Source organism: Aedes aegypti, chromosome 1 (genome assembly GCF_002204515.2).
Source record: "Aedes aegypti strain LVP_AGWG chromosome 1, AaegL5.0 Primary Assembly, whole genome shotgun sequence".
NCBI lineage: Eukaryota > Metazoa > Arthropoda > Insecta > Diptera > Culicidae > Aedes > Aedes aegypti.
Genome location: NC_035107.1, coordinates 11,467,370 through 11,488,713, shown reverse-complemented (window position 1 = coordinate 11,488,713; position 21,344 = coordinate 11,467,370). Strand labels below are relative to the sequence as shown.

The following is a 21,344-nucleotide window of genomic DNA, read 5'->3' as shown; positions in this document are numbered from 1 at the left end:
TCCGTATTGATAGTAACACATTCACAAAATAAATTGCTCACATCGAGCCATGATGACAACAATTAACTGACACATGATCAAGTTTTTCATGGCATACTATATCATGTGAATTAGAAAAAAAAAAAACAATATGTACCCAGTTTTAATCTACAATTTAATCTACATTACTCGATATCAACTCAAGGAAATGCTCTTAAAATGAATTTCATGGCTGCTATAATGGCTTTTTTAAACAGTGTACTGAAAGTTTTTGTTCTATGGCTCGTTATTTCTGGAAAACGATCGTCCTTTAAGATTGACTCATGGAAATTTAACTGTATTGGAGTAATATAATAGACTGGCCCACCTTTGTATGGAAGAAAAATAAAGTTGTATAATTCCACGGGGCACCCGCCAGGATTATTCTTTAGGGTTAGAAGAAGACTTCCTGAAAGTTTCAGCTCATTTGGTCGTTTCATGAGCTGGCGCAGTTGAATTGAAGTTAATATGGGATTTTCAGCTCCAACATATAGGAAACAGCACATCATCTCCTGTTAGAGTCAGGAAAATTGTTGATCGCGTTCAATTGAACCCAGAATGTCAAAAACACTACTTGATACTATAGCAAACAATATTGTAGAAGGTTGTATGATGATTAAAATTGATAAAGTTGGTGTTTTAACTATCTGAAGTAGATTTGCAATATTGCTTAGTACTCCTTCAACTTAGCTGGGTGGTAGCCACTAAGCGCATCATAGCCACCTATGACGCTGGGCGAGCTGCGGCACAAGGTGCATGCACATGTGTGATTGTACGAGAGAGCTGATCTAAGCCCAACTTTCAACAACTGAAAGCTTAACCCGTTAACGCCCAAGGTATCTCACAATTGGAATTCAGCTCCGTTTTTGTTATTCATTGTCGTATTCCCATAAATTAAACCTTATTTCACCAAAAAATTTTAAGTCTATGGTGGGGATCCAAAAAAATTCTTGAAAGTGTGTCGTCCATATCTAGCTGTTCTATAAGTTTATTTTCGAGATAAATCAAATATATTTTCATGCAGTTCGACCCATTACAATGCAAACAAGTTGGAAAAAACTGCTGGTGAGGGGTATTTCATAAATTACGTCACGTACAGAAGAGGAAGGAGGGGATTACAATGAAACGTGACTATCCATGAAAAATAGGAATCCATACAAAAAGTTTGATACGGAGGAAAATTGAGGTGGATGAATATGGCAAAACTTTGCGTGACGTAATTTATGGACGTACCCTGATAAAGAAATTGCAACATAAAGATTGAAACTTTCAGAGGTGAAAGGTGCATGCCAGAACTTAATCATTTAGTGACTTCAATTCAATTTTCTGCTCTACCACGTAAGTAAGATACAGACATACATACATTTCCATACATGTACATGTACAATTATGCACACCTAAACCATTTATACCAAAAACAAAATAAAATCTTATATCAAATATTTTGATTTAGAAAAAAAAACCTACAGATGTTTTAGAATAGTCTTCAAAATGATTATATAAAACTTGCCAGCCGATAATGGAAACATAACTATAAAAATGTTTTTTCCTGGGTCAAGTTATTATGTATTTATTTATTTATTTATTTATTTGGTGGTGTATTCATCTGACAATATTGTGTGTCTTAATGAATCTATAGTTAGAGTATAAACGTCATTATTAAATTAAATCTATGTTATGATATGATCTATGCGAATATGTATTATTTAGTTGTTCAAATTTGTCGAAGACACCATTTTTATATCTCATAACTGGGCTAAGATGTAAGCAAATAATTTTTTGGCTCACTAGCGCCATCTTGGGAGTATTTTCCGAATTTGTAAGGTTCTATGCGAATAGGTATTATTTAGATGTTTAACTTTGTCGAAGACAACAATTTTGTATCTCATCGCTGGACTGAGATATAAACGAAGCAAATATTTGTACGCTGGAAAGTTGTTTCATATGTTGCTTATATATGCGACATTTGTTGGCGTCTGTGCGCCACCTGGTGAATTAATTCTGAATTAAATTAGTTACCAAGTGGAAGTCAGCAGTCCATTGATCAACTTTGCAGAAGACAGTTTTCTCGTAAACCTCTTTATTTTAAAGATATTTGCACTACAAGTACTGTCCTATTTATAGGACGCTGGGCGTTCGGGGCTTCTGTCCTATTTTTAGGACGCTGGGCGGATATGGGTTAATGAAAATGAGCTTAAATCCAGATACAACCTTCGGCAACTATGTTCATTAGCGTATCAACTAGTTAATTTGTCATTCTGGGCTCAATTGAACGCGATTAACTGGTGTACGAGACGAAACAGTGACATAGGGTCAATTTTCAATATATTTGAGACGAATATTCCATACAAACTTTGAATTGAATGCGCCAGCTGGGGGAGCAACCAAATGAGTTGAAATTTTGAGAGAGCTTTTTTCTTACCCTAAGGCACATATCTAGGGGGTGCCCCGTTGAATTTTACAACTTTTTTGTTTAAGGGCCAGTCTAGTAATATAATCATTGTAAAAAATGAAATATCTCAAAAATACCAAAAGATTGCAATTGTAGAGATAACTTTCCGTTCTACGGTTGAACAGAAATCTACCGCAGTTGTCACATTACTGATTTTCTCAAAGCATCATCGATCGGTTGCGATAATACCTTGGAAACCACGCTGATGACTGTTGTTTTCAGCTGTTTTTCAAAGTTTTGGACTCTACAAGCATACTTTGATTAGTTGGTTTCGTTCAATGATAAAATGATTTTCAAGTCTGCGGTAGAACTTTGACAGCTGCGGTAGAACTTGGCGGCTACCGCAGAACGGAAATATTTCAAACAAACCGTAATATACCTCTCTAAAATTTTGACGTCCGTTTCATGAAGTCTTGTTCTATGTTGCCTTAAAATTTGAGCTTGCAATTTTTTGCGCTATTGCTCTATTTTTCAAGGTTTTACATAATTTCTTAATTTTTATGCGTCGTATTATTATTTTTTTTCCACCAGAGCTTGTGTTTGTTTTATATTTATCAGCAAAAAATATTATATGACATGGTTCTTAGGAAAAATGCCAAATTCGGTGGAAAAAATAGTTTTTTCACTCATTTTCTCTAATTTTGCCAATAACTCGAAAACAGTAGGCTGTGGAATTTTGACGTTTTCGAGAGAGTTGTTTATTTTACCAAAATGAACAACTTTGCCGAACATGCCAAGTCTCTAGAACGTCACAGTAAAAAGTTAGATTGTGGCGCCTCGTTGTTACAAAAAAATTTGCCGAAGACACCAAATACCGGAAACGCTTCGTTACCGAGTTATTAATTTTGTCCCGCCAGATTGCGTTCCTGGCCCATAGTGCACTGAAGTATGCAGTGCGGGAATAGTCATTACGCAACTGAAACCAGTGATTCATTACGCAACGCTTTCTCATTACGCAACTGTTTTGAGTTGCGTAATGAACACAACCATTTTTCAGAAATTGTAAAATGATGGTGAATACATTCCGATATTATTTTTGATACCCTCAAGTGGTCTTCCACGAAATTGCAAAAAATGTTGTACGTAACTCGTTGCTGAACTCGATTTTTACAGCACTCGTCGTAATTATCCTACTCGGCAAGCCTCGTAGAATAAATTTACGACTCGTGCTGTAAAAATTATCATTCTGCAACTTGTTCCGTAACTACTATTTTGCAATTTCGTAGAAGACTAACTAGAGGGTATTGGAAATTATATCGCAATGCATTCACCATTATTTCACAATTTCTGAAAAATTGTTGTGTAATGATTCATTATTCTTCTTCTTTCTGGCGTTACGTCCCCACTGGGACAGAGCCTGCTTCTCAGCTTAGGGGCCGTCCATAAATGACGTAGCATTTTTTCACTGATTTTTTACACCCCCCTCCCCCCTCGTAGCATTTAGTCACAAATGATGATACCCCCCCTTAGAAAATACGTAGCATATCAAGCACCCCCCCCCCCCCCATTTCCTTTCCTCAACGTTTGGGCTAAAATGAAACATTAAAATCCAAAAATTTCTACACAAATTTAGAGATTAATTGATACTAAACACTGAAACATCAGGATAATCTCACGAATGATAGTTTGATATACCGTAACGCTAAAAAATCCTTTGGAAAATAGTTTAAACAAGCATATTTCCTGTTTAGGTTACATAATTTTGATTCCCAGTAATTTAATTTGTAGTACTTTGTTAAAAATTAAACAGTTCACAGCTCAAAATGTAGAAAAAAAGGCTAAAAATCTTGCTCGGATTGATAAAGCTAACAGCACTCAGTTAGGGTTCATAAACATTTATATTACATTGAACAGAAATTTTGTTATATAATAGGCATTTTTTAAATTGTTCTTGGTTGAGAAACAGATTTCAATGAATATGATCAACAAAATAATTTAATTTGGAATGGATCTTCGTCATTATTCTCTATATTCAAATCCATTCAGGAAACAGTGGCCAGATAGAGAAAAAATAACAATTGTAATATTTGGAATGTTTCAGAAAATAGCGATTTTTATGCAATCACCTTTATTGATAGTTCAGCTAAAATTGATCATCGTTCTCTATACTGAAATATTCTTACTCAACTTATAATGGAACAATGGAATAAAAATTTTCTTTCGTTGAATTACCGAGTAATTTAGAAATCTGAACGATAGGACAATTTTGATAAAACTTGAATTTAATGTCTTCATTTTCATGTTCCATCAAAAGCATTGATTTATCAAAACAACTCGATGATTTGACTGAGTGGAGATCTCCTACAGAATTTAACGCACTAAATAAAATTATTGTTTTACATGTTTTACTACAACAACGTTAATATTTGCCTTAATGAGCATATTGTGTTTTTTTTTTGAAGAATTAAAGCTTCAACAGAAAATATGAATAAAACCAAAAACTGTTGATTCTATGTCTTGTAAATGGTAAAACAACATTTTCCAAGTCGATTAAGCTTTGATTTTTACTTAACTTATTAAGCTTTTAATTTGTTAATTTTTGAATGAAATAGCTTAGACACGAATACAATATAATATTCACATAACTATTTAGGTGAAGATGAATCGAAGCCAAACGTCAAATTTTCAAGAGCACGGATCTGGAGAACCAAACATCCGTTTAAGCTGAAAACTTAATTGATTGGTCACTAGGTGGTGACCAATCGATTAAGTTTTCAGCTCAAACGGGTGTTCGGTTCTCCAGATTTGTGCCCTTGAAAATTTGAGGTTTGGCTTCGATTCATCTTCACCTTAAAAAGCTTCATAAAATCTGTTTGATTGTATTTATCAGGAAAATTTGAAATTTCTTAGAAGTTTTCAACCTGTTTTGAAGTTAAATCATCATTTCATAACCCAAGTTTGATAAGTAAGACAAAGAAGATTGATAGAAAAAACTGTTTGTCTGTTTTTTCAGTGCTACTCTTTTTACCAAAATTATTCAAAATGCTACGTCCGCTAGTTGGGACCCCTCCCTCCCTTTCATCACAAATCGTCACAAATCCGTGAAGACCCCCCTACCCCCCAAAAATGCTACGTCATTTATGGACGACCCCTTAGTGTTCTTATGAGCACTTCCACAGTTATTAACTGAGAGCTTACTGTGCCAATGACCATTTTTGCATGCGTATATCGTGTGGCAGGTACGATGATACTTTATGCCCTGGGAAGTCGAGAAAATTTCCAACCCGAAAAGATCCTCGACCGGTGGGATTCGAACCCACAACCCTCAGTTTGATCTTGCTGAATAGCTGCACGTTTACCGTCACGGCTATCTGGGTAATGATACATTACGCAACTCAAAACAATTACGTAATGATAAAGCGTTGCGTAATGAATTATTACAGCACTGGTTTCAGTTGCGTAATGACTATTTCCACACTGAGTACTTCAGTGCAGGAAAGTAGGCCGTTTCATGACAGATTGGCGTGATGAAGAAAAGCCTATTTCGATGAGAAATTGCAAAAATGAATGTTTCAAAGGTGATCCAGAGAAAGGTTGGAATTACTTCTACATCTTTTATTGAAGATCAAACTGAATGGTAAGTAACTCACATCACGATACGTGGTTAACTGGGAAGCAAAGCAATTGAATGATGCAAAAGTCGTATGGCACAATTGTGATATGGCAGTGTCGTAAGATACATTATTCAACTGATTTATATTGCATCACACAACAACTTTCAGAATCAACAAAAAATATAATCTAGAGCATATTTATGCACTTTCTGAAAAACTTTGTGTAACGCGTAATAAAGACGCAATGAGAGTGTAGGCTGTTTCATAATGGATTGATATAATGATAAAAAGCCTACTACGATGAGATATTGCAAAAAAAAAAAAATGGTTTCATGTTTTGAAATCGTTTGAGGAGTAGATAACCATTCCCGATTAATAAGTTTGTCTGCTTAACTAAAGCTTTACATCAGTCGTGGTAGTTGAACAAAAGTATAAGTTGTATAAAGTGATGATCAAATGCTGCATATATTCTTAGCAGCGTTTTAGTTCCAAACTTTCATGGAATTTTAATAGCAAGTAGAACTAAAGTTGAAGCAACGTTGATTGATAATTAAGTTTGGTTGTGTAAAAGCCTCTCTATTATTGTCTGTTTCATTGACAACAAAACGCGCCGCCAACTTTCAAACAAACCGACAAAATCGTCGCCAGCAAACAAATCAAAGGAGGTGATTTGCCGTTATGTTGGTAAGACAGGTGAAATGTCAAATTCACAGCGGCTGATTGGCTGGCGACGGTTTCACCGGCGACGATTACAAATCGTCGCGTTCGATAAGGTGCAAAATTTACAATATAATTGAAAAAGAGCTGTTTCTATAGATCCGGACTCTGTTATTCCATATGCGACATACAATTGAATAACAAGTTTCTACAATTTTTAGCAACACTTGTTTTGTCACTTATTCAACAATACTTAAATGGGTCAAAACGGCAGTGATGATATATTTGCTTTGAGAAGCTTTGAATTCAACTTTTCAATCACCCGTAATATAAAAGCTATTAAACATAGTTGTAGGTTCATCGTTGTTCAAATTTTGCAGAAGTGTGGTTAGAACCATTATTACCGATTAAGATTCAAATTCTCAATCACAATCAATTGCTCAACTTACCAAGAAACAATTTCTCCCATGATAAAAGTTTCTGAGAGCTGATATATTCAACTATTGATTGTTTGATAATTGTCTTAGTAAAAATAAACTGTTATTCAAGCTTCATTCGCCCAGAAATGGAGAATCTATTTAATAATAAACCATTTAATTAACGTAATATAGTACATATTTATTCAATGGTTCCGGGTCACTTGGCCGAATGCCGTTTGGAAATAATAGTGAATTATAGTTAGCATATTATTGCAGTGAGTTTCGAAGCTGAATTCAAAGAACTTATTCAGCTTATTTTTAAAGAAGATTAATCATCATTGATATACACATAATGGCTCTTTTATGTTAGTTCAACAAATAGTCAGTGCAGAAAGAAGAATATCCTTAAGGTGAAGATGAATCGAAGCCAAACCTCAAATTTTCAAGAGCACAAATCTGATGAACCGAACACCCGTTTGAGCTGAAAACTTAATCGATAGGTCACCACCAGCTAGTCACCAATCGATTAAGTTTTCAGCTCAAACGGGTGTTCGGTTCTTCAGATTTGTGCTCTTGAAAATTTGAAGTTTGGCTTCGATTCATCTTTACCTTAATGCAAGCAAATATTCACTTCTATGCTAGCGGTAATAGCTGCCAGCAGAAGTTTTTCCATTGTGTTTGCAGTCAGCTTTTGACAGTAACTAAAACGGTTCACGAATTATTAGTCCTGCTGCAGGACTGGATTGCTTCGATCCCTCGAATTTGAAACTATGAGCTTTTTCAACTTAATTGTTCACCGAGTCAATCGGTTTACTGCTATACGCAAGCAATGGTGCAGAGCTCAATTCACACGTTGCAGTCCTAATATTGGAGGAGAAACAGAAATAATAGCCTTTGATCAAAAGAAGGAAAATCTTTAATGAAAATTTAAGCAAGTGCTATGCAAACAATTTTTATATTAGTATAACTGCAAAGAACTGCCGATGATTTAAAGAAGGTAAAATTCCCAATTAAAATATAAGCTGAATTATTGCCAACAGTAACAAAACCAGTATAACTCTAAAGAATGGCCTATGCTTAAAAGAAGGAAAAACTTCTAATGAAATCATTAAAACACTGGAACCCTATCATACCATTGATAGCCCCAGATGAAACAACCATGAGCGTAGAGTCGTGATGCAATAAGTGGAGTTCACAACTTCGTCCTAAAATAACGGGTTAATTTAATCATCCTCTTGGAGCTCTTATATAGTTACAAACATGACGTCCCGTCACATCATTAGTTTCAATTAATTAGCTAATCAATTATTTGGCAACACTCAAGAATGTTACACATAAGTGTTGTAGTAATTTGATATTTTTTCGTTCGTAATTCGGCCAAACGGCATTCGGCCAAATGACCCGTTCGGCCAAATGGCATTCGGCCAAACGGCGTTCGGCCAAACGGCATTCGGCCAAACGGCGTTCGGCCAAATGGCCGGAAACCTTATTCAATGACCTTACCTCGGCTGTTGAACAGTAATAACATTTTGGAAAGACTCTACAATGTGTATTCAACAATCACATCACCAGTTATCCATCGAACATTCAGAAATGCTTGTTCAGCGTTTGTCTAACACGAATTTATAACGAGTAATAACTAAATTGTGGAAGAAAAGTTGAAGAAGTCCTTATAACTCATGATCATTATCTTAAAAAAATAGCCTTTGTACAGTGTTAATACAACGACATGTTTTCATAAGGTGAGTATTCATCTGTTATTAAACTTTAATAAAGCTTGCGTTTGAGATCTTTTCACAAGCAATGTTCAACAATGATGTTTACATACACCGAAGGCAGGAAAAATACTGTGTTTAAACAATATATGTACGACAATTCTGTTTTCGACAATTTTCTTTAAATACTGCTCTTCACCTGCTGATATATATAACCTTGGTTGGAGCAGTGGAGATGCATGCGCCTGTAAATCGGAAGGTCCTGAGTTCGAGCCCCGACATCGTAACAATGTTTGTTTAATTAAAATTTAATAATGAAGCGTCAGATTCCTAAGCATCAAGATATGAGTATTTAATGAGGAGAGCAATTAACTATCAATGTTTTTGCTGTTTCTATTATAAAATAAATGTTAAAGAAACATCGAACAAACCTCTTTTGGAACGTTTATACAATTCATTCTATAAATAAATATGATGTCTAATTCAGTAGAACAAAACACTTAAACAGACTGTGTTCAACATGTGTCGTTGTTGAACTAATGCTGTACAAAGTCTTCTATTTTGTACACTAGTTATCATGAGTAATAATGGCATCTACAACTTCTCTTCGACAATCTAGATATAACACGTCATGGAATCCTGCCAAACAAACACCTAATAAGCATCTCTGGATGTTTGCTGTATATCTGGTGGATTAAATGTTGAATAAACATTATAAAGTCTACTTATAATATTACCACTGTTTAACAGCCAAGCTAAGGTCATTGAATAAACATGTAGGGTATCCGTCCTATTAAACAGCGTAACAAAAATGACATTTTTGCGTGTCTCAAGGATCAAATTATGTGCCTTTAGTAGATTTGGGATTGCTGAATCTGGTGCCATTCTCAGAAATGTTCCAGCACGTCACAATTTTTAGCTACAGGCCGCCAAAGTTGTATAAAACACTGGTTTTATTAATGTTTACATGAAATTTTGAAGTACAATTTATCATACTTTTTTGTAATCTAATCCACCAAACATGTAAAACAGAACTTGAACTTTCATTTCAGACATAATTTGATTGAAATTGCGCGATTAAATTTCGATTAAACCGATTTTTTCAACATGCTTGCAGCCTCCATACAAAATTCTTCGTTTCTTCTATATGGTAAAATACAACAATTCTCAAAACCATCAAAAAATAACTTTTCCGTATCGAATGTAATACAAAATTTGATGATAAGTATTGTTATACACATAAAGTTTGAATTCTGTGGCAAATTAAGCCAATATATTACCTTACAAGGTGGCAAACTTGCATGCAAGTTGGCTGAAATAGTCATTTTTTGCATTTTCAACAGTCAATCTCTCAAAAACTAGACGTGCTATGATATTTCTGAAAACGGCAATGGATTCAGCAACCCTTAATTAAGTGAATAGCGGTATTTTGGTGCTAGAGGCAAAAACGTGTTCCGCAGTGTTATGGAGGACTTAAGCACGGTGTTGAAGTATAAATCGTATTACAGTGTCCAAAACCTAAATATTATTGTATATTGCAATGTGAAGTGTTAAAACTATCTTTTATCTGGAGTATAGTGAAGTAAATAAGTAAATTTTGGAATCAAACATACATTTTTTAACATAAATCTGAAGCTTTTTTTCTGTCCTATTATTGCGGTATTTCGTCCTATTATTGCGGTATACAAAAAACCATAGATTTTATTACATTCAGTATATGTTGAATGCCACACAATGTTCGAGCATTGAAATTATGTTCTCTACATGTTAATGACACTGCACGGTACTGTCAGTTTGTGTGACTTTGGACATATCTATAAAGAAAACTAATTTATTATTTTATGTCACGATTCGAAAACAAATCAACAGAATCGAATTATTTTCTGCCGGTTTCGTCTCCTTTTCCGTCGTAGCTGGATAATGTTAAAGTAAATAGACAAAGTTCTTCTATCTGAGACCAGTAGTCGCTATATAATGAATTTGTTGCCTTAAGTGTAACCTACAATTTTGGTGCTTTTTTCCACTAGCTTTCATCAATCAAATGCAATTTTTAAAGAATGTTTCCTTGCAATCATCTTGTACCTTATTTTCCCAACGTATTTTTAGCATGTGTTCCGATTTTCAATCAGTTTACGTGATTTTTCGGTAAAACATTATGTTTATATGCGATATATTTATAAATAAGAGCAACTACAGGGTAAAAATAAACATAAATCTATTGTTTGACTAAATAAATGTATGATTGACACAAAATTGTGTCCAAAAATAGTATCGTAATAATATAATTAATGTTTGCAGCAATTGTATGTATGTATGTATGTAGGTAGCCACCAATCCTTGCTTGAGTCTTGCTCTGCATGCGGCTCCACTCAACAGTAAGGCCAAATTTTATTACCAATCTGCATTCAACATACCGCTGTATGAAGGGCCAAAAGGGGGGTGGCGGACCCGTAAGTAGAAACACTTACGCGAAACCCGCGGGAAATAGAGAATCTCCTTCCAGCCATATGATCCAACAGATTGAGTATTAGAATTTGCAATACTTGTCGAGCTTTCCACGGAAAGGTTTGTTAGAAGAAGGGCGCGTCAAATCTTTTACAACTGTTGGAGAGAAAAGTACTAGACGCGAACGACTAACACTTTTCCTCCTGACTCCGATTGGCACTCCACTTCATTGTCCAGTTGTAAATTCAATGATGCCCTGATGCTCCCTCCCTCCCCAAAACATGATAAATTCAATTATAGTGATATGTTATATAGTACAGATTTTAATATATATAATAATATGATAATAAAATATGAAAATAAAATAGTAGTAACAATAAAATATGACGCAGTAAAACAGCATCTGAATGCATGCAGTATTATATCGGCCGACTGATGATATTAGGCTGGATATTAGGCTGGTCGAGGGAAAAATGATAAAAATAAACAAATGATTTGAAAAAAAAAGGGATTTGTAAATAAAGTTTCCGGATACATCAAAAACAAAATTCCAGCTTCCATATGTTTAGGGAGGACAATCAAAATAATATTACATCAGACGGTTGGTTTCATTCGCTGTAGCCTACTGTAGTAAACAAGGACAATTACATTAAAGTCATTGTAGCAGCATGTAGTGCAATGATGTTACGGCACATTCCCCTAGACTCCGGCTGACACCCTACTACATCGTCCATCTGTGACATCTCTGATGCCTTAATGCACCCTCTCAATACCCAGCATATAATAAATGAAATATAATTATTTAAATATATAAAATGGAATTTATAGTTGTATATGATATAAATATAGATGTTTCAGAATTTTCATTCTTTAAATGTGATGAATTGAACCTCATTAGGTAGTCTCAAAAATAAGGCCGAATTACAATTTTCGGAATAGAACGCCATGCAAAAATATTAATAGCAGTGATTATGTTAGTATCTCCGATGACTCCATGATGCTTCTGGAAATTATGCCAATGAATTAGTATAACAAACCAATTACAAATAAGTAATTCATGCACCTCCACTGGACTAGTAGCTATAAGGAATGCAATTTATCTGTTATTTTATGAGCCAAAGGAATTATTTGTATACCTATTTATTACTTATGAACATTAGATATAGTACAACGCTACCCAATGTGTATGTATGTAGGTAGTATGAAATGTATGTACAATGATATTCATAAAAATGGAAATTATGTTCGTATATGATTGATACAGACGATTTTTTCATTAGATGAATCTGACGACTTGAATCTCATTATCTCCAATTTGTAGACTCCATAATACTTCTCAAAGCACTAAAATAGGGTAATAAGTCAAACATATGTAAACTATTTGCGCTCCTAGAATACAACACATGAATAAAATGAACAAAAGAGCTGCGTTGAGTAGGAAACTATTAATATGATGTATTCTATTTCATTATCTCCGCTATGTAGACTCCATGATAAACCTGTAAGTTAAAGCACTGAAATAGGTTGATAAGTCAAAAATATAAGCAAGCTACGTTCCAAGATTACAACACATGAATAAAATGAACAATAGAACTGCGTTGAGTATGAGGTTATTAACATAATAACATCAGTTTTTCAGTAAAACAGAAAACATGGTACAATTTGAAGAAGTGTTATAAAATCGCTGCAATAAAATGATTAATGGAAATAACATAGTAAAAGATATCTTCAATCACACTGAAAAAGAAAACATATTTTCAAAGAATTACAATTGAACATTGTAACATTTTGTTACTACAATGTTCTACATATTTACGATGGCTTCCTGCAGTAAAATAAAATCATATCTTGCTTATATATCCTGAAAAGGAAATCATTACAAATGTAAATTACAACTTTCAACAACTAGAGGAAACGGTGCAATGTTTCTAGAAAAAAAATAGTTAGAGGCTTTAATTGCGAGCAAACTTATCCAATTCACGATTGTTCATGCTATCCTTGTAGACGATTTTTTTTTTTGCTATTCTGCATCCATCTAGACAATTGCTTGAATATGTGCAATTAAATTAGATAATTTAATACAATAGAAATCTGAGTTAGTCTGCCTTCTTTGTGGTAATGTTTTAACCAGACTTACCATTCACCAATGTCTATTTTTCATACGTGTAGAGGTATATAAGTTTGAAGTAACATGGTTTTAAATTAAGCAGAAATACTGAACATATGTTGAAAGAGTGCGCTTACAAAATCGTTTCCATGCTTTATATGTAGGTATCAATTTGAGAGCTAAATTAAGGAAAAAAGGACAAGTTTATGATAAAATTTGAAAGAATAAAACTATTATCATAATGTGCATTGAAACTAATTAAGATTTACTAAGATTAAGAAACTAATTGATTAAGAGTGTTGGTGTTGGTGGTGACAACGTCAACAGGTATTGTGCTGCAACTTCCATCAGTAAGAAAATCTTCACTGTTGACCGTACTAATAGAAAATGAACTTTCACATAAACATTAGGTCACTGGATGCTGATTTGAATTACATTAAGAAAATGAAAGATTGAAAGAAGAAAAGCATTAGATTCCAAATCAGAGAAAATTGGAATTGTAATGTGAAAATTCTGTTGGAAAAAATAATATTGAATATATATTCCTATAGAAGGTGGGGGCCAGTGAGCTTCACGATTGAAAAAAGGTTATACATTTCTTTGCGCGATCAATTATATAACAAACTAGTAATATATGATACTGTAAGGCAGATATTGCTTCAAAGTCGCCAAGATATACTTCATAGTCGCCCATTCACCCTCTACGTGCTCCTCTGCTACATTAGACGACGTCATCCCTGTAAATGTGCACAACCAATCAAAATCGAAAAAGCGCCGTTCACCAACACGCCGATGCACTCTCACATTGAGTCTCCCAGCATACTACCAACCAGTGTTGCCACATTTATATCTGTACCGAAAGCTCAAAAATCTTTTTTATCTGTACCAGAGCTTCTGAAAATCTGTACCACACCCGACATAAATTGTTGAAAGAAATTCTTAAAATCCGAATTAATTTGTAAATTTAACATAGTTTTTATTGAAATAATTTCACATATTAAATAATAAATATTAAATTCTATGGAAATAGTATCTTTCAATAATAGTTTCGTAGAAATTAGTTCCGAATTTCAAGCATTTTTTGTATTTTGTGTTACAAAAATCGCCAATTCCAAAAATCTGTACCAATCTGTACTTATCGGAGAAAATCTGTAATCTGTACCGTAAAGAATCTGTACCAAAAACTATCAGAAAATCTGCACTTTTCCAGATAAATCTGTACTTGTGGCAACACTGCTACCAACATTCTGGAGACCACTGCTGCACGCCACCGGCTCTCTCCTCCTCCACCCCCCGCATTCTGAAAGAGCAAAAAGTGATGACAGGCCAGGGGAAGTGGTTCACCTAGAGTGAATTTATAGCAGAGAAAAATTAGATTTTGTATGAAAATTGACAGGAAAATGAATGACAAGTTCATCCACTTCTCCTGCCCTATTCGCTCTGCCAAAACACTTCGGGAGAATACAAGAGAGAACCGGCGGCGCACATCAATGATGCGCCGCCTGAGTAAATGGAGTAAATCCAGAACGTATTCTAATCCAACAACTTTCGAGTTTGAAAAAAAAAACAAATGCATACCACCGTGACTAAAAAACGCCCCACACACTGTGAAGAGCTGTCAATAAACAGTAATGACGCTTATGATGATGGTACATAAATCTCGCCATACAAGTCACGCTCAACATGCACACGCTAATGGGAGAAACATCTTAGAGCCACGGACAAACAAAATAAATAATGGTGTTTTATTTGGTAATGCAAAATAAAATAACATAAAATTTTTGATTTAGAAACAAGTATACTTAGCTTTGTGCCACCATGTTTGTCATGCTCTTGTTTTCCCCCGATGCAATCGGTATTGGTACCCCAACAAACGCAGCTGCACACACACAAACACAACTTTCTCATATGTACTGATATACTGAAAGAGCACCACTTCATCGGTCATCTTCAGATCACATGCACAATCTCGCTTTATTTCACGCACACACGATAACCGCTCGTTAGCACTGTACATATCACATTAACGGCACTTTTTATCCCTCACTCACACCTAGACTCACACAGACTGCTTTTCCACTGACATCATTTTTTTCCATTTACTTTCCGAACAAATTTGATAAATTTTACACATTTAAACTTTTGGTTACACTATTCTTTGCTTCCTTCTATTTCTTATTCTACGATTTTTTTTTCATAAAAACTCATCACAGTTAGCAAAATGAAATTCCAAACATAAAAGGCGAAGATCCTCGAGAGAGCAAAACGTACGTGCAACTTAACCCGATGAAAGATCGAAGAGAACTCTATAATTAATGTTTGCAGCAATTACATTTAAAATGACTATTTAAATATCGAATTTTTGAATGTGATTTACAGATACAGCAATAATAGGCAAAACGATATTTTCAATGTCCTATTATTGCGGTATATGCTTATTCTAAAAAATATAGAACTTTTATTCAAAATTCAATATCCATCATGAAACTACATCCATACTGAACTGATATACCCGTTGCAAATAATCATTTTGATTTTAAAACTTAAAAATACACGCTAATGAAAACCCGCCCGTAGATAGAGGGACTGGGTAAAAATATAGGCTTTTCTTGATGCATCATTTAAAAATGTTCTTACAACGATCAAAATCGTTTAATTTTTAAAGCATTTATATGGTACAGCTTGGGAATACTATAAGCTTTTATCATCATCAATAAAATCCATAAAAAATTGTGTTTTCGATTTATAATGAGGGTTTAATTCTTATAACGCAATTATAGGGAATACCGCAATAATGGGCCAATTACCCTACTAAATTACGTTCATAAAGTAATTGTTGTTGAAAAGATTCTCCATTTCTGGGAGAATAAGGCTTGAATAATAGTTTAATGTATACTAAGTCAATCATTAAGCAACTAACTGCTTAACCCTCTAATACCCAAATTTTTATTTTCGATTTAAGTATTATTTTTCGTTATCTAAAATCGTTCTAAACACGTTTTGGGCATTTATTTATTTTTATTCGCAAATTTTTAAATTTTGGTTTTTGATTTTTATAATTTTTATTTTTGAACATCCCTAGCTTTTTTCATTTTTTCTTGAAGCCTTTTCTAGTTGTTGATTTTTGGCAATAATAAAAATTTTAATTGTTACGGTATTTTGAAAAATATTTAATTTTTAATTTTTTTTCGAAGCGTATTTTATTTTCCGTGTAACTAACGGAAAAAACAGGTTTGAAATGATTTCAATACCACCAGGCTCTTCGTTTGTGATAGGTTAATCGTAGAAAAATATAAAAGGTACGATTTTTTATATTACACGTTAAATGAAACCCAGGCATTTGTAGGTTATATGAGAATGCAATTTTTCAAACAATTTCTAAAAATACAAAAAAGTTTCAAAAGTCATAAAAAACTTTTCTTATATGCCTGTTATGAGTCAAGGTATAAGCCAAAAATAAAATCATTTTGATTTCCGAGCTACGAAAAAATACACAAAATTCCAAAGTGTACCCCGTCTAAAGGCGGGGTTGGGTATTAGAGGGTTAATAAAACAGCTCTGTGAAACTTTTTTTAAAGCAAAAATTGTTTCTTGGGTTGCTTTAAACCTATTTATTTTGATTGTGTCTGAGATGAGTGCAATACCTCATAAAACATCCTAATCAAATGATCTAAATACCTACGCCCAGCCGTAAATCCACGACGTATTTATAAATCCACGTGAATTGCAACCCGACACGCGACATTGAAAGCGCAATCCTACTTTGTCGAGCCGCTCGAATTACCGCATCTTGGGCTGAATGGGTATCGTTCGCGGCTCTATTATCGCAAACCACCCACGACGAAAGTGAATCTGACATCTCACTCGGTGGTTGCCCTGCCGCCTCCTACGATTCAATTGCGCCAATGCCGCCGATGGATGATGTCTCGATTGAACGAACCCGTCTTTTCTTCCCATTGTTTCATCTCTTCTTTTGTTCGAATTGTCAAGTCATTTCGTGTTTTTTTTTAGCACGTGTAGGGTTTCGTTCTACATCGTCGTAAGAGCTACTATTCGTCGTATCAAACTGAAAATGTTCCACTACGGCGGATATTCCAACTTACCTGCAACATAGATTCATTTTCCAAATGTAATTTTGTGAAAGCTTTTATGATTCGTCCACCTGTACACCAAAAATGCAATGAAACTAATGTATTTCGATAAATATCTTCAGTTCAATTATCCACTTTACACTTTTTCACCGAAATCGCATGGACGAACACGATTTGAGAGAAATGCTTAGAGATCGACATCAGTCACACCACTTTCCAACACAAGTTTCTTGCTGCCCCCGTGGGTGACTTACTTCGCCGGGCACTTATTTTCACTATGGAAAACCTTCGTACTTCTTCACTGAAGGATCTCATTCCAATCACACGCCGTAAAACTTCACAAAATCACCAAATTTTACAAAATTCCCTCAACCGCCGCGTATAATTGAGAATGTAAACAAAGTTCTATCCGTCGTACTGAGAAAAAAAAGCTTGTGCGCATCAATGTGTGCACACGCTCGACGTAAAAATACGGTTCCTTTGATTGTGTTGTTTTCGCTGTACTGTGAGCAAATGCCATAATTGTACGGTCAAAAGGAATTGTGTTCATATATTTGGGCTGAATTTTGATGACGAACAATTAATTTTAAAGGAAATTAGTATATTCCAACATGCTGAAGGAATGGAGGGAGATGCCCGTAGATCTATATATTCTAGTAAAACATTTTATTATAGCGTTGATATGTTGTGTTTTAACCATTCAATACACACAGTGAGCCGTAAGTTGTGAGACGAATCTGGAAACTGATTGCGACGGAGTTGAAAACGATACGACGGACTGAGAATATAGTAAGATGCATTTTCTTTGCATTATTTCCAAAAAGAGATCAAGATTTATCAAAATGTTATTGTACAATGCTAAAGCCGTTTTGAGAAAGAATTGTTTGGCATCGGTTTGTATCAGCATCATTCACTGCAATACTGGGAAAATTGCAGTTCTCACTGATCAACACTTAATACGATGGATACTAGCACATCACCCTACTATGGCGACGACAGCGTGGGATACGCAATCGATCTAAGACCAACGCATCGCAGACCCTAAGTTCGTTGTTTGACCCGACCTATCTCTCGGACGAAGGTGATTCGGGGTCATTTAACTCACTGGGATTATCCTAACCTCCAAACGCAAATTGCGATTGATGGGATTGTTTGTGGAGAAAGAATTGAGGAGGCTATCGGATTCGAATTTTTCCCCCAGTCCAATTAAACTGCCATCTGGTTCACATTAGAGTGCATTTCTGCGAAGGAAATTTGTTTCGGGCGTTTCTTTTTCCCTCTGATTGGCGCGTGTGCTGCTGTGGAATGTGAGTTGGGAAGTTGTTTTGAGAGAGTTTTGATATGTGTCAATCAAAGGAGGCGAAAGTGTTGCAAAAATCGTCTAATCTTGCCATGAGTAGCGCTCGCCTACTGCGATACGTTTTTTAAGGGGTTCAACTTTTAAGTTGTGTTTGTTTTGTCAATTGTTTTGTTATCATTATTTTTTTCGTTTTCTTTTGTTTCTTCAATTGACAGTGTCGCCCGGAGCTGATCCGAATCTAGTCAATCGTACAACGACCTAGTTAAGCAATGCCAAACTAACCAGAACCAAAAGTGTGATATTTGCAAATGACCATGACATTTAATGTTTTATCGTAAGAATACAAAAGGAGAAGAATCAGAAGACAACAGCAATTGAACACCTGTCGACTTACGGAAGAATCTCAACCCTACATAAGTTAGATAATTACCCGAAACCAATCCCTTCCGAATACTCTTCTCTTCAAATGCTGCTCTCGACTGGCTCTCGGATGTGGGATCGTGACCGACTGCAGCTCCTGGATCAGCAGCTATCTTCTATACATACATCGATCAACTAGCGCGGCCATCAGACGAGGCCTGCTATAATCGCTTCTTCCCTAAGTGCGACCCTGGCCGACCCTACCATCGGCAGCAAGTTCGTCCGTACCGTAGTCGGCAAGGCGCTTCAAAGACCGTCCTATCGGAGTAGTATCGGTGGTAGTTGAGCACTGGGTAGGATCCCGATTCGGTTCGGGTGAATCCTAAGACTCAACTGTCGCCAAGAAAAAGCCCGCATCGCATCGCATTTGCAAAATTCCCCGGAGGCAGAGCAATCCAGGACAATACGTAACTTGCGGATCTTCTTTTTCGGCTAAACGGACAAAGTGAACGGCTCCAAAATTACGGACAACACCATGGAGGACTTGCTTCAGGCTGGCCACGTGGTCAAAGAGCGGTGGAAGGTAAGTTGGAAATTTTAGATATCGGTAAAACTTATTGATATCTGCTCTCTATACTCCTTATAATGGTCGTAGAAAGAAGTTGGAGTCATCGATTTCAAATCTCATATATGATTGTTCCCTTTCACAGGTCCTGAAAAAGATCGGCGGCGGCGGTTTCGGCGAGATCTACGAAGGCCAGGATCTGATCACGCGGGAACAGGTCGCCCTGAAGGTGGAATCCGCGCGCCAGCCGAAGCAAGTCCTCAAGATGGAGGTGGCCGTCCTGAAGAAGCTGCAGGGTAAGATCACTCATCAGAGAGAGCTCACCAAAGCAAACCGTAACCGATCAATTTCCGAATTGCAGGCAAAGAGCACATCTGCCGCTTCATCGGGTGCGGCCGGAACGACCGGTTCAACTACGTGGTCATGCAGTTGCAGGGTAAAAATCTGGCCGAGCTGCGGCGCTCGCAGGCCCGCGGAGCGTTCTCGCTGAGCACCACGCTCCGGATCGGGCTGCAGATACTCAGATCGATCGAGTCCATTCACTCGGTTGGGTTTCTTCATCGTGATATTAAGCCAGTTAGTGGATCCTGTGAGCAAGGTTTAATAGTTTTCTAACGAATTCCCATCGATTTCAGAGCAACTTCGCCATTGGAAGGTTACCGTGCAATAATCGTAAAATTTACATGTTGGATTTTGGTTTAGCCAGGCAGTACACGACCGGCACCGGTGAGGTTCGATGTCCTCGGGCAGCCGCCGGCTTTCGCGGCACTGTTAGGTGAGTTGATTTCCCCATATTCAAAAATTATCGTAGTAACTAAAGTTCTTCGTAAATTTTAGGTATGCTTCGCTGAATGCGCACAAAAATCGAGAAATGGGTCGGCAGGACGATTTGTGGTCGTTGTTCTATATGCTTGTTGAGTTTGTTACTGGCCAGCTTCCGTGGCGTAAAATTAAGGATAAGGAACAAGTAAGTACCGTTTATTTTTCAATAGGATTTATTCCAAGTGAAGTCTCAATCTCTATAACGTTAGCTTCTGGAAGTCGATTTTGAATTGTAATATCATAGCAAGCGCAAATCATTTCAAATGTTTCCTGATGGCTCTTCAATATTGATTCCTGCAGTAAGAGAATCTGGCGTAATCTGCACCGTTGACGTAAAACGACCCACTGTGCTTTTCTAGGCTATATGCGAAAAAGTGTTGATCAATTTTTCATCAGGGCTGATAGTAAGGCACTCTAACATACACTCAGGCAAATGGATTATCGAAATACATAAGAATCGCTTATGAAAATTCGCCACAAGGAATCGGGTTGAAATTCATAAATTTGCCTTATGAAACAAAAAATGTTTTCGTGGCAACCTGGAATCGAACTAAGAAACTTGCGATCGATAGGCCCGTACGTATACCACGCGCCTATCGACGCCTTGATTTGGAGTGATGCTGGAACGGTAGATAAAGTGCTTGCATTGCAATAATCGTTCCACCTTTCATAAGGCAAAATGTATGAATTTCAATTCGCTGGTTTGAATATCTGATCGTAGGGGAAAAGCACTAATTTTCGACCTACAAGAATTCTGTACCAAGATGGTAAGATAGATATACAACAGAGCTTTCATTTGTGATAAAACTTTATTATATCGGACTACTACTGCGGACCAG

General features: G+C 35.9%; 1 protein-coding gene across 7 annotated transcripts in view; it reads left to right on the top strand.

The window, feature by feature from the left end:
* The window catches only part of LOC5574326 (tau-tubulin kinase homolog Asator), a 111,025-nt gene that overhangs the window by 70,573 nt on the left and 19,108 nt on the right, over window positions 1-21,344 (top strand). For 3 of the 7 annotated variants that reach the window (XM_001661307.2, XM_021838902.1, XM_021838903.1), the window contains exons 2-6: window positions 19,273-19,701; window positions 19,829-19,979; window positions 20,045-20,259; window positions 20,319-20,458; window positions 20,521-20,650. In XM_001661307.2, coding sequence (XP_001661357.2) covers window positions 19,654-19,701; window positions 19,829-19,979; window positions 20,045-20,259; window positions 20,319-20,458; window positions 20,521-20,650 — 684 coding nt within the window. In that variant the 5' untranslated portion in view covers window positions 19,273-19,653. Of the gene's footprint in view, window positions 1-18,653; window positions 18,766-18,973; window positions 19,702-19,828; window positions 19,980-20,044; window positions 20,260-20,318; window positions 20,459-20,520; window positions 20,651-21,344 lie in introns of those variants that run through there. The other 4 variants (XM_021838898.1, XM_021838900.1, XM_021838899.1 and 1 more) reach the window with 2 other exon arrangements.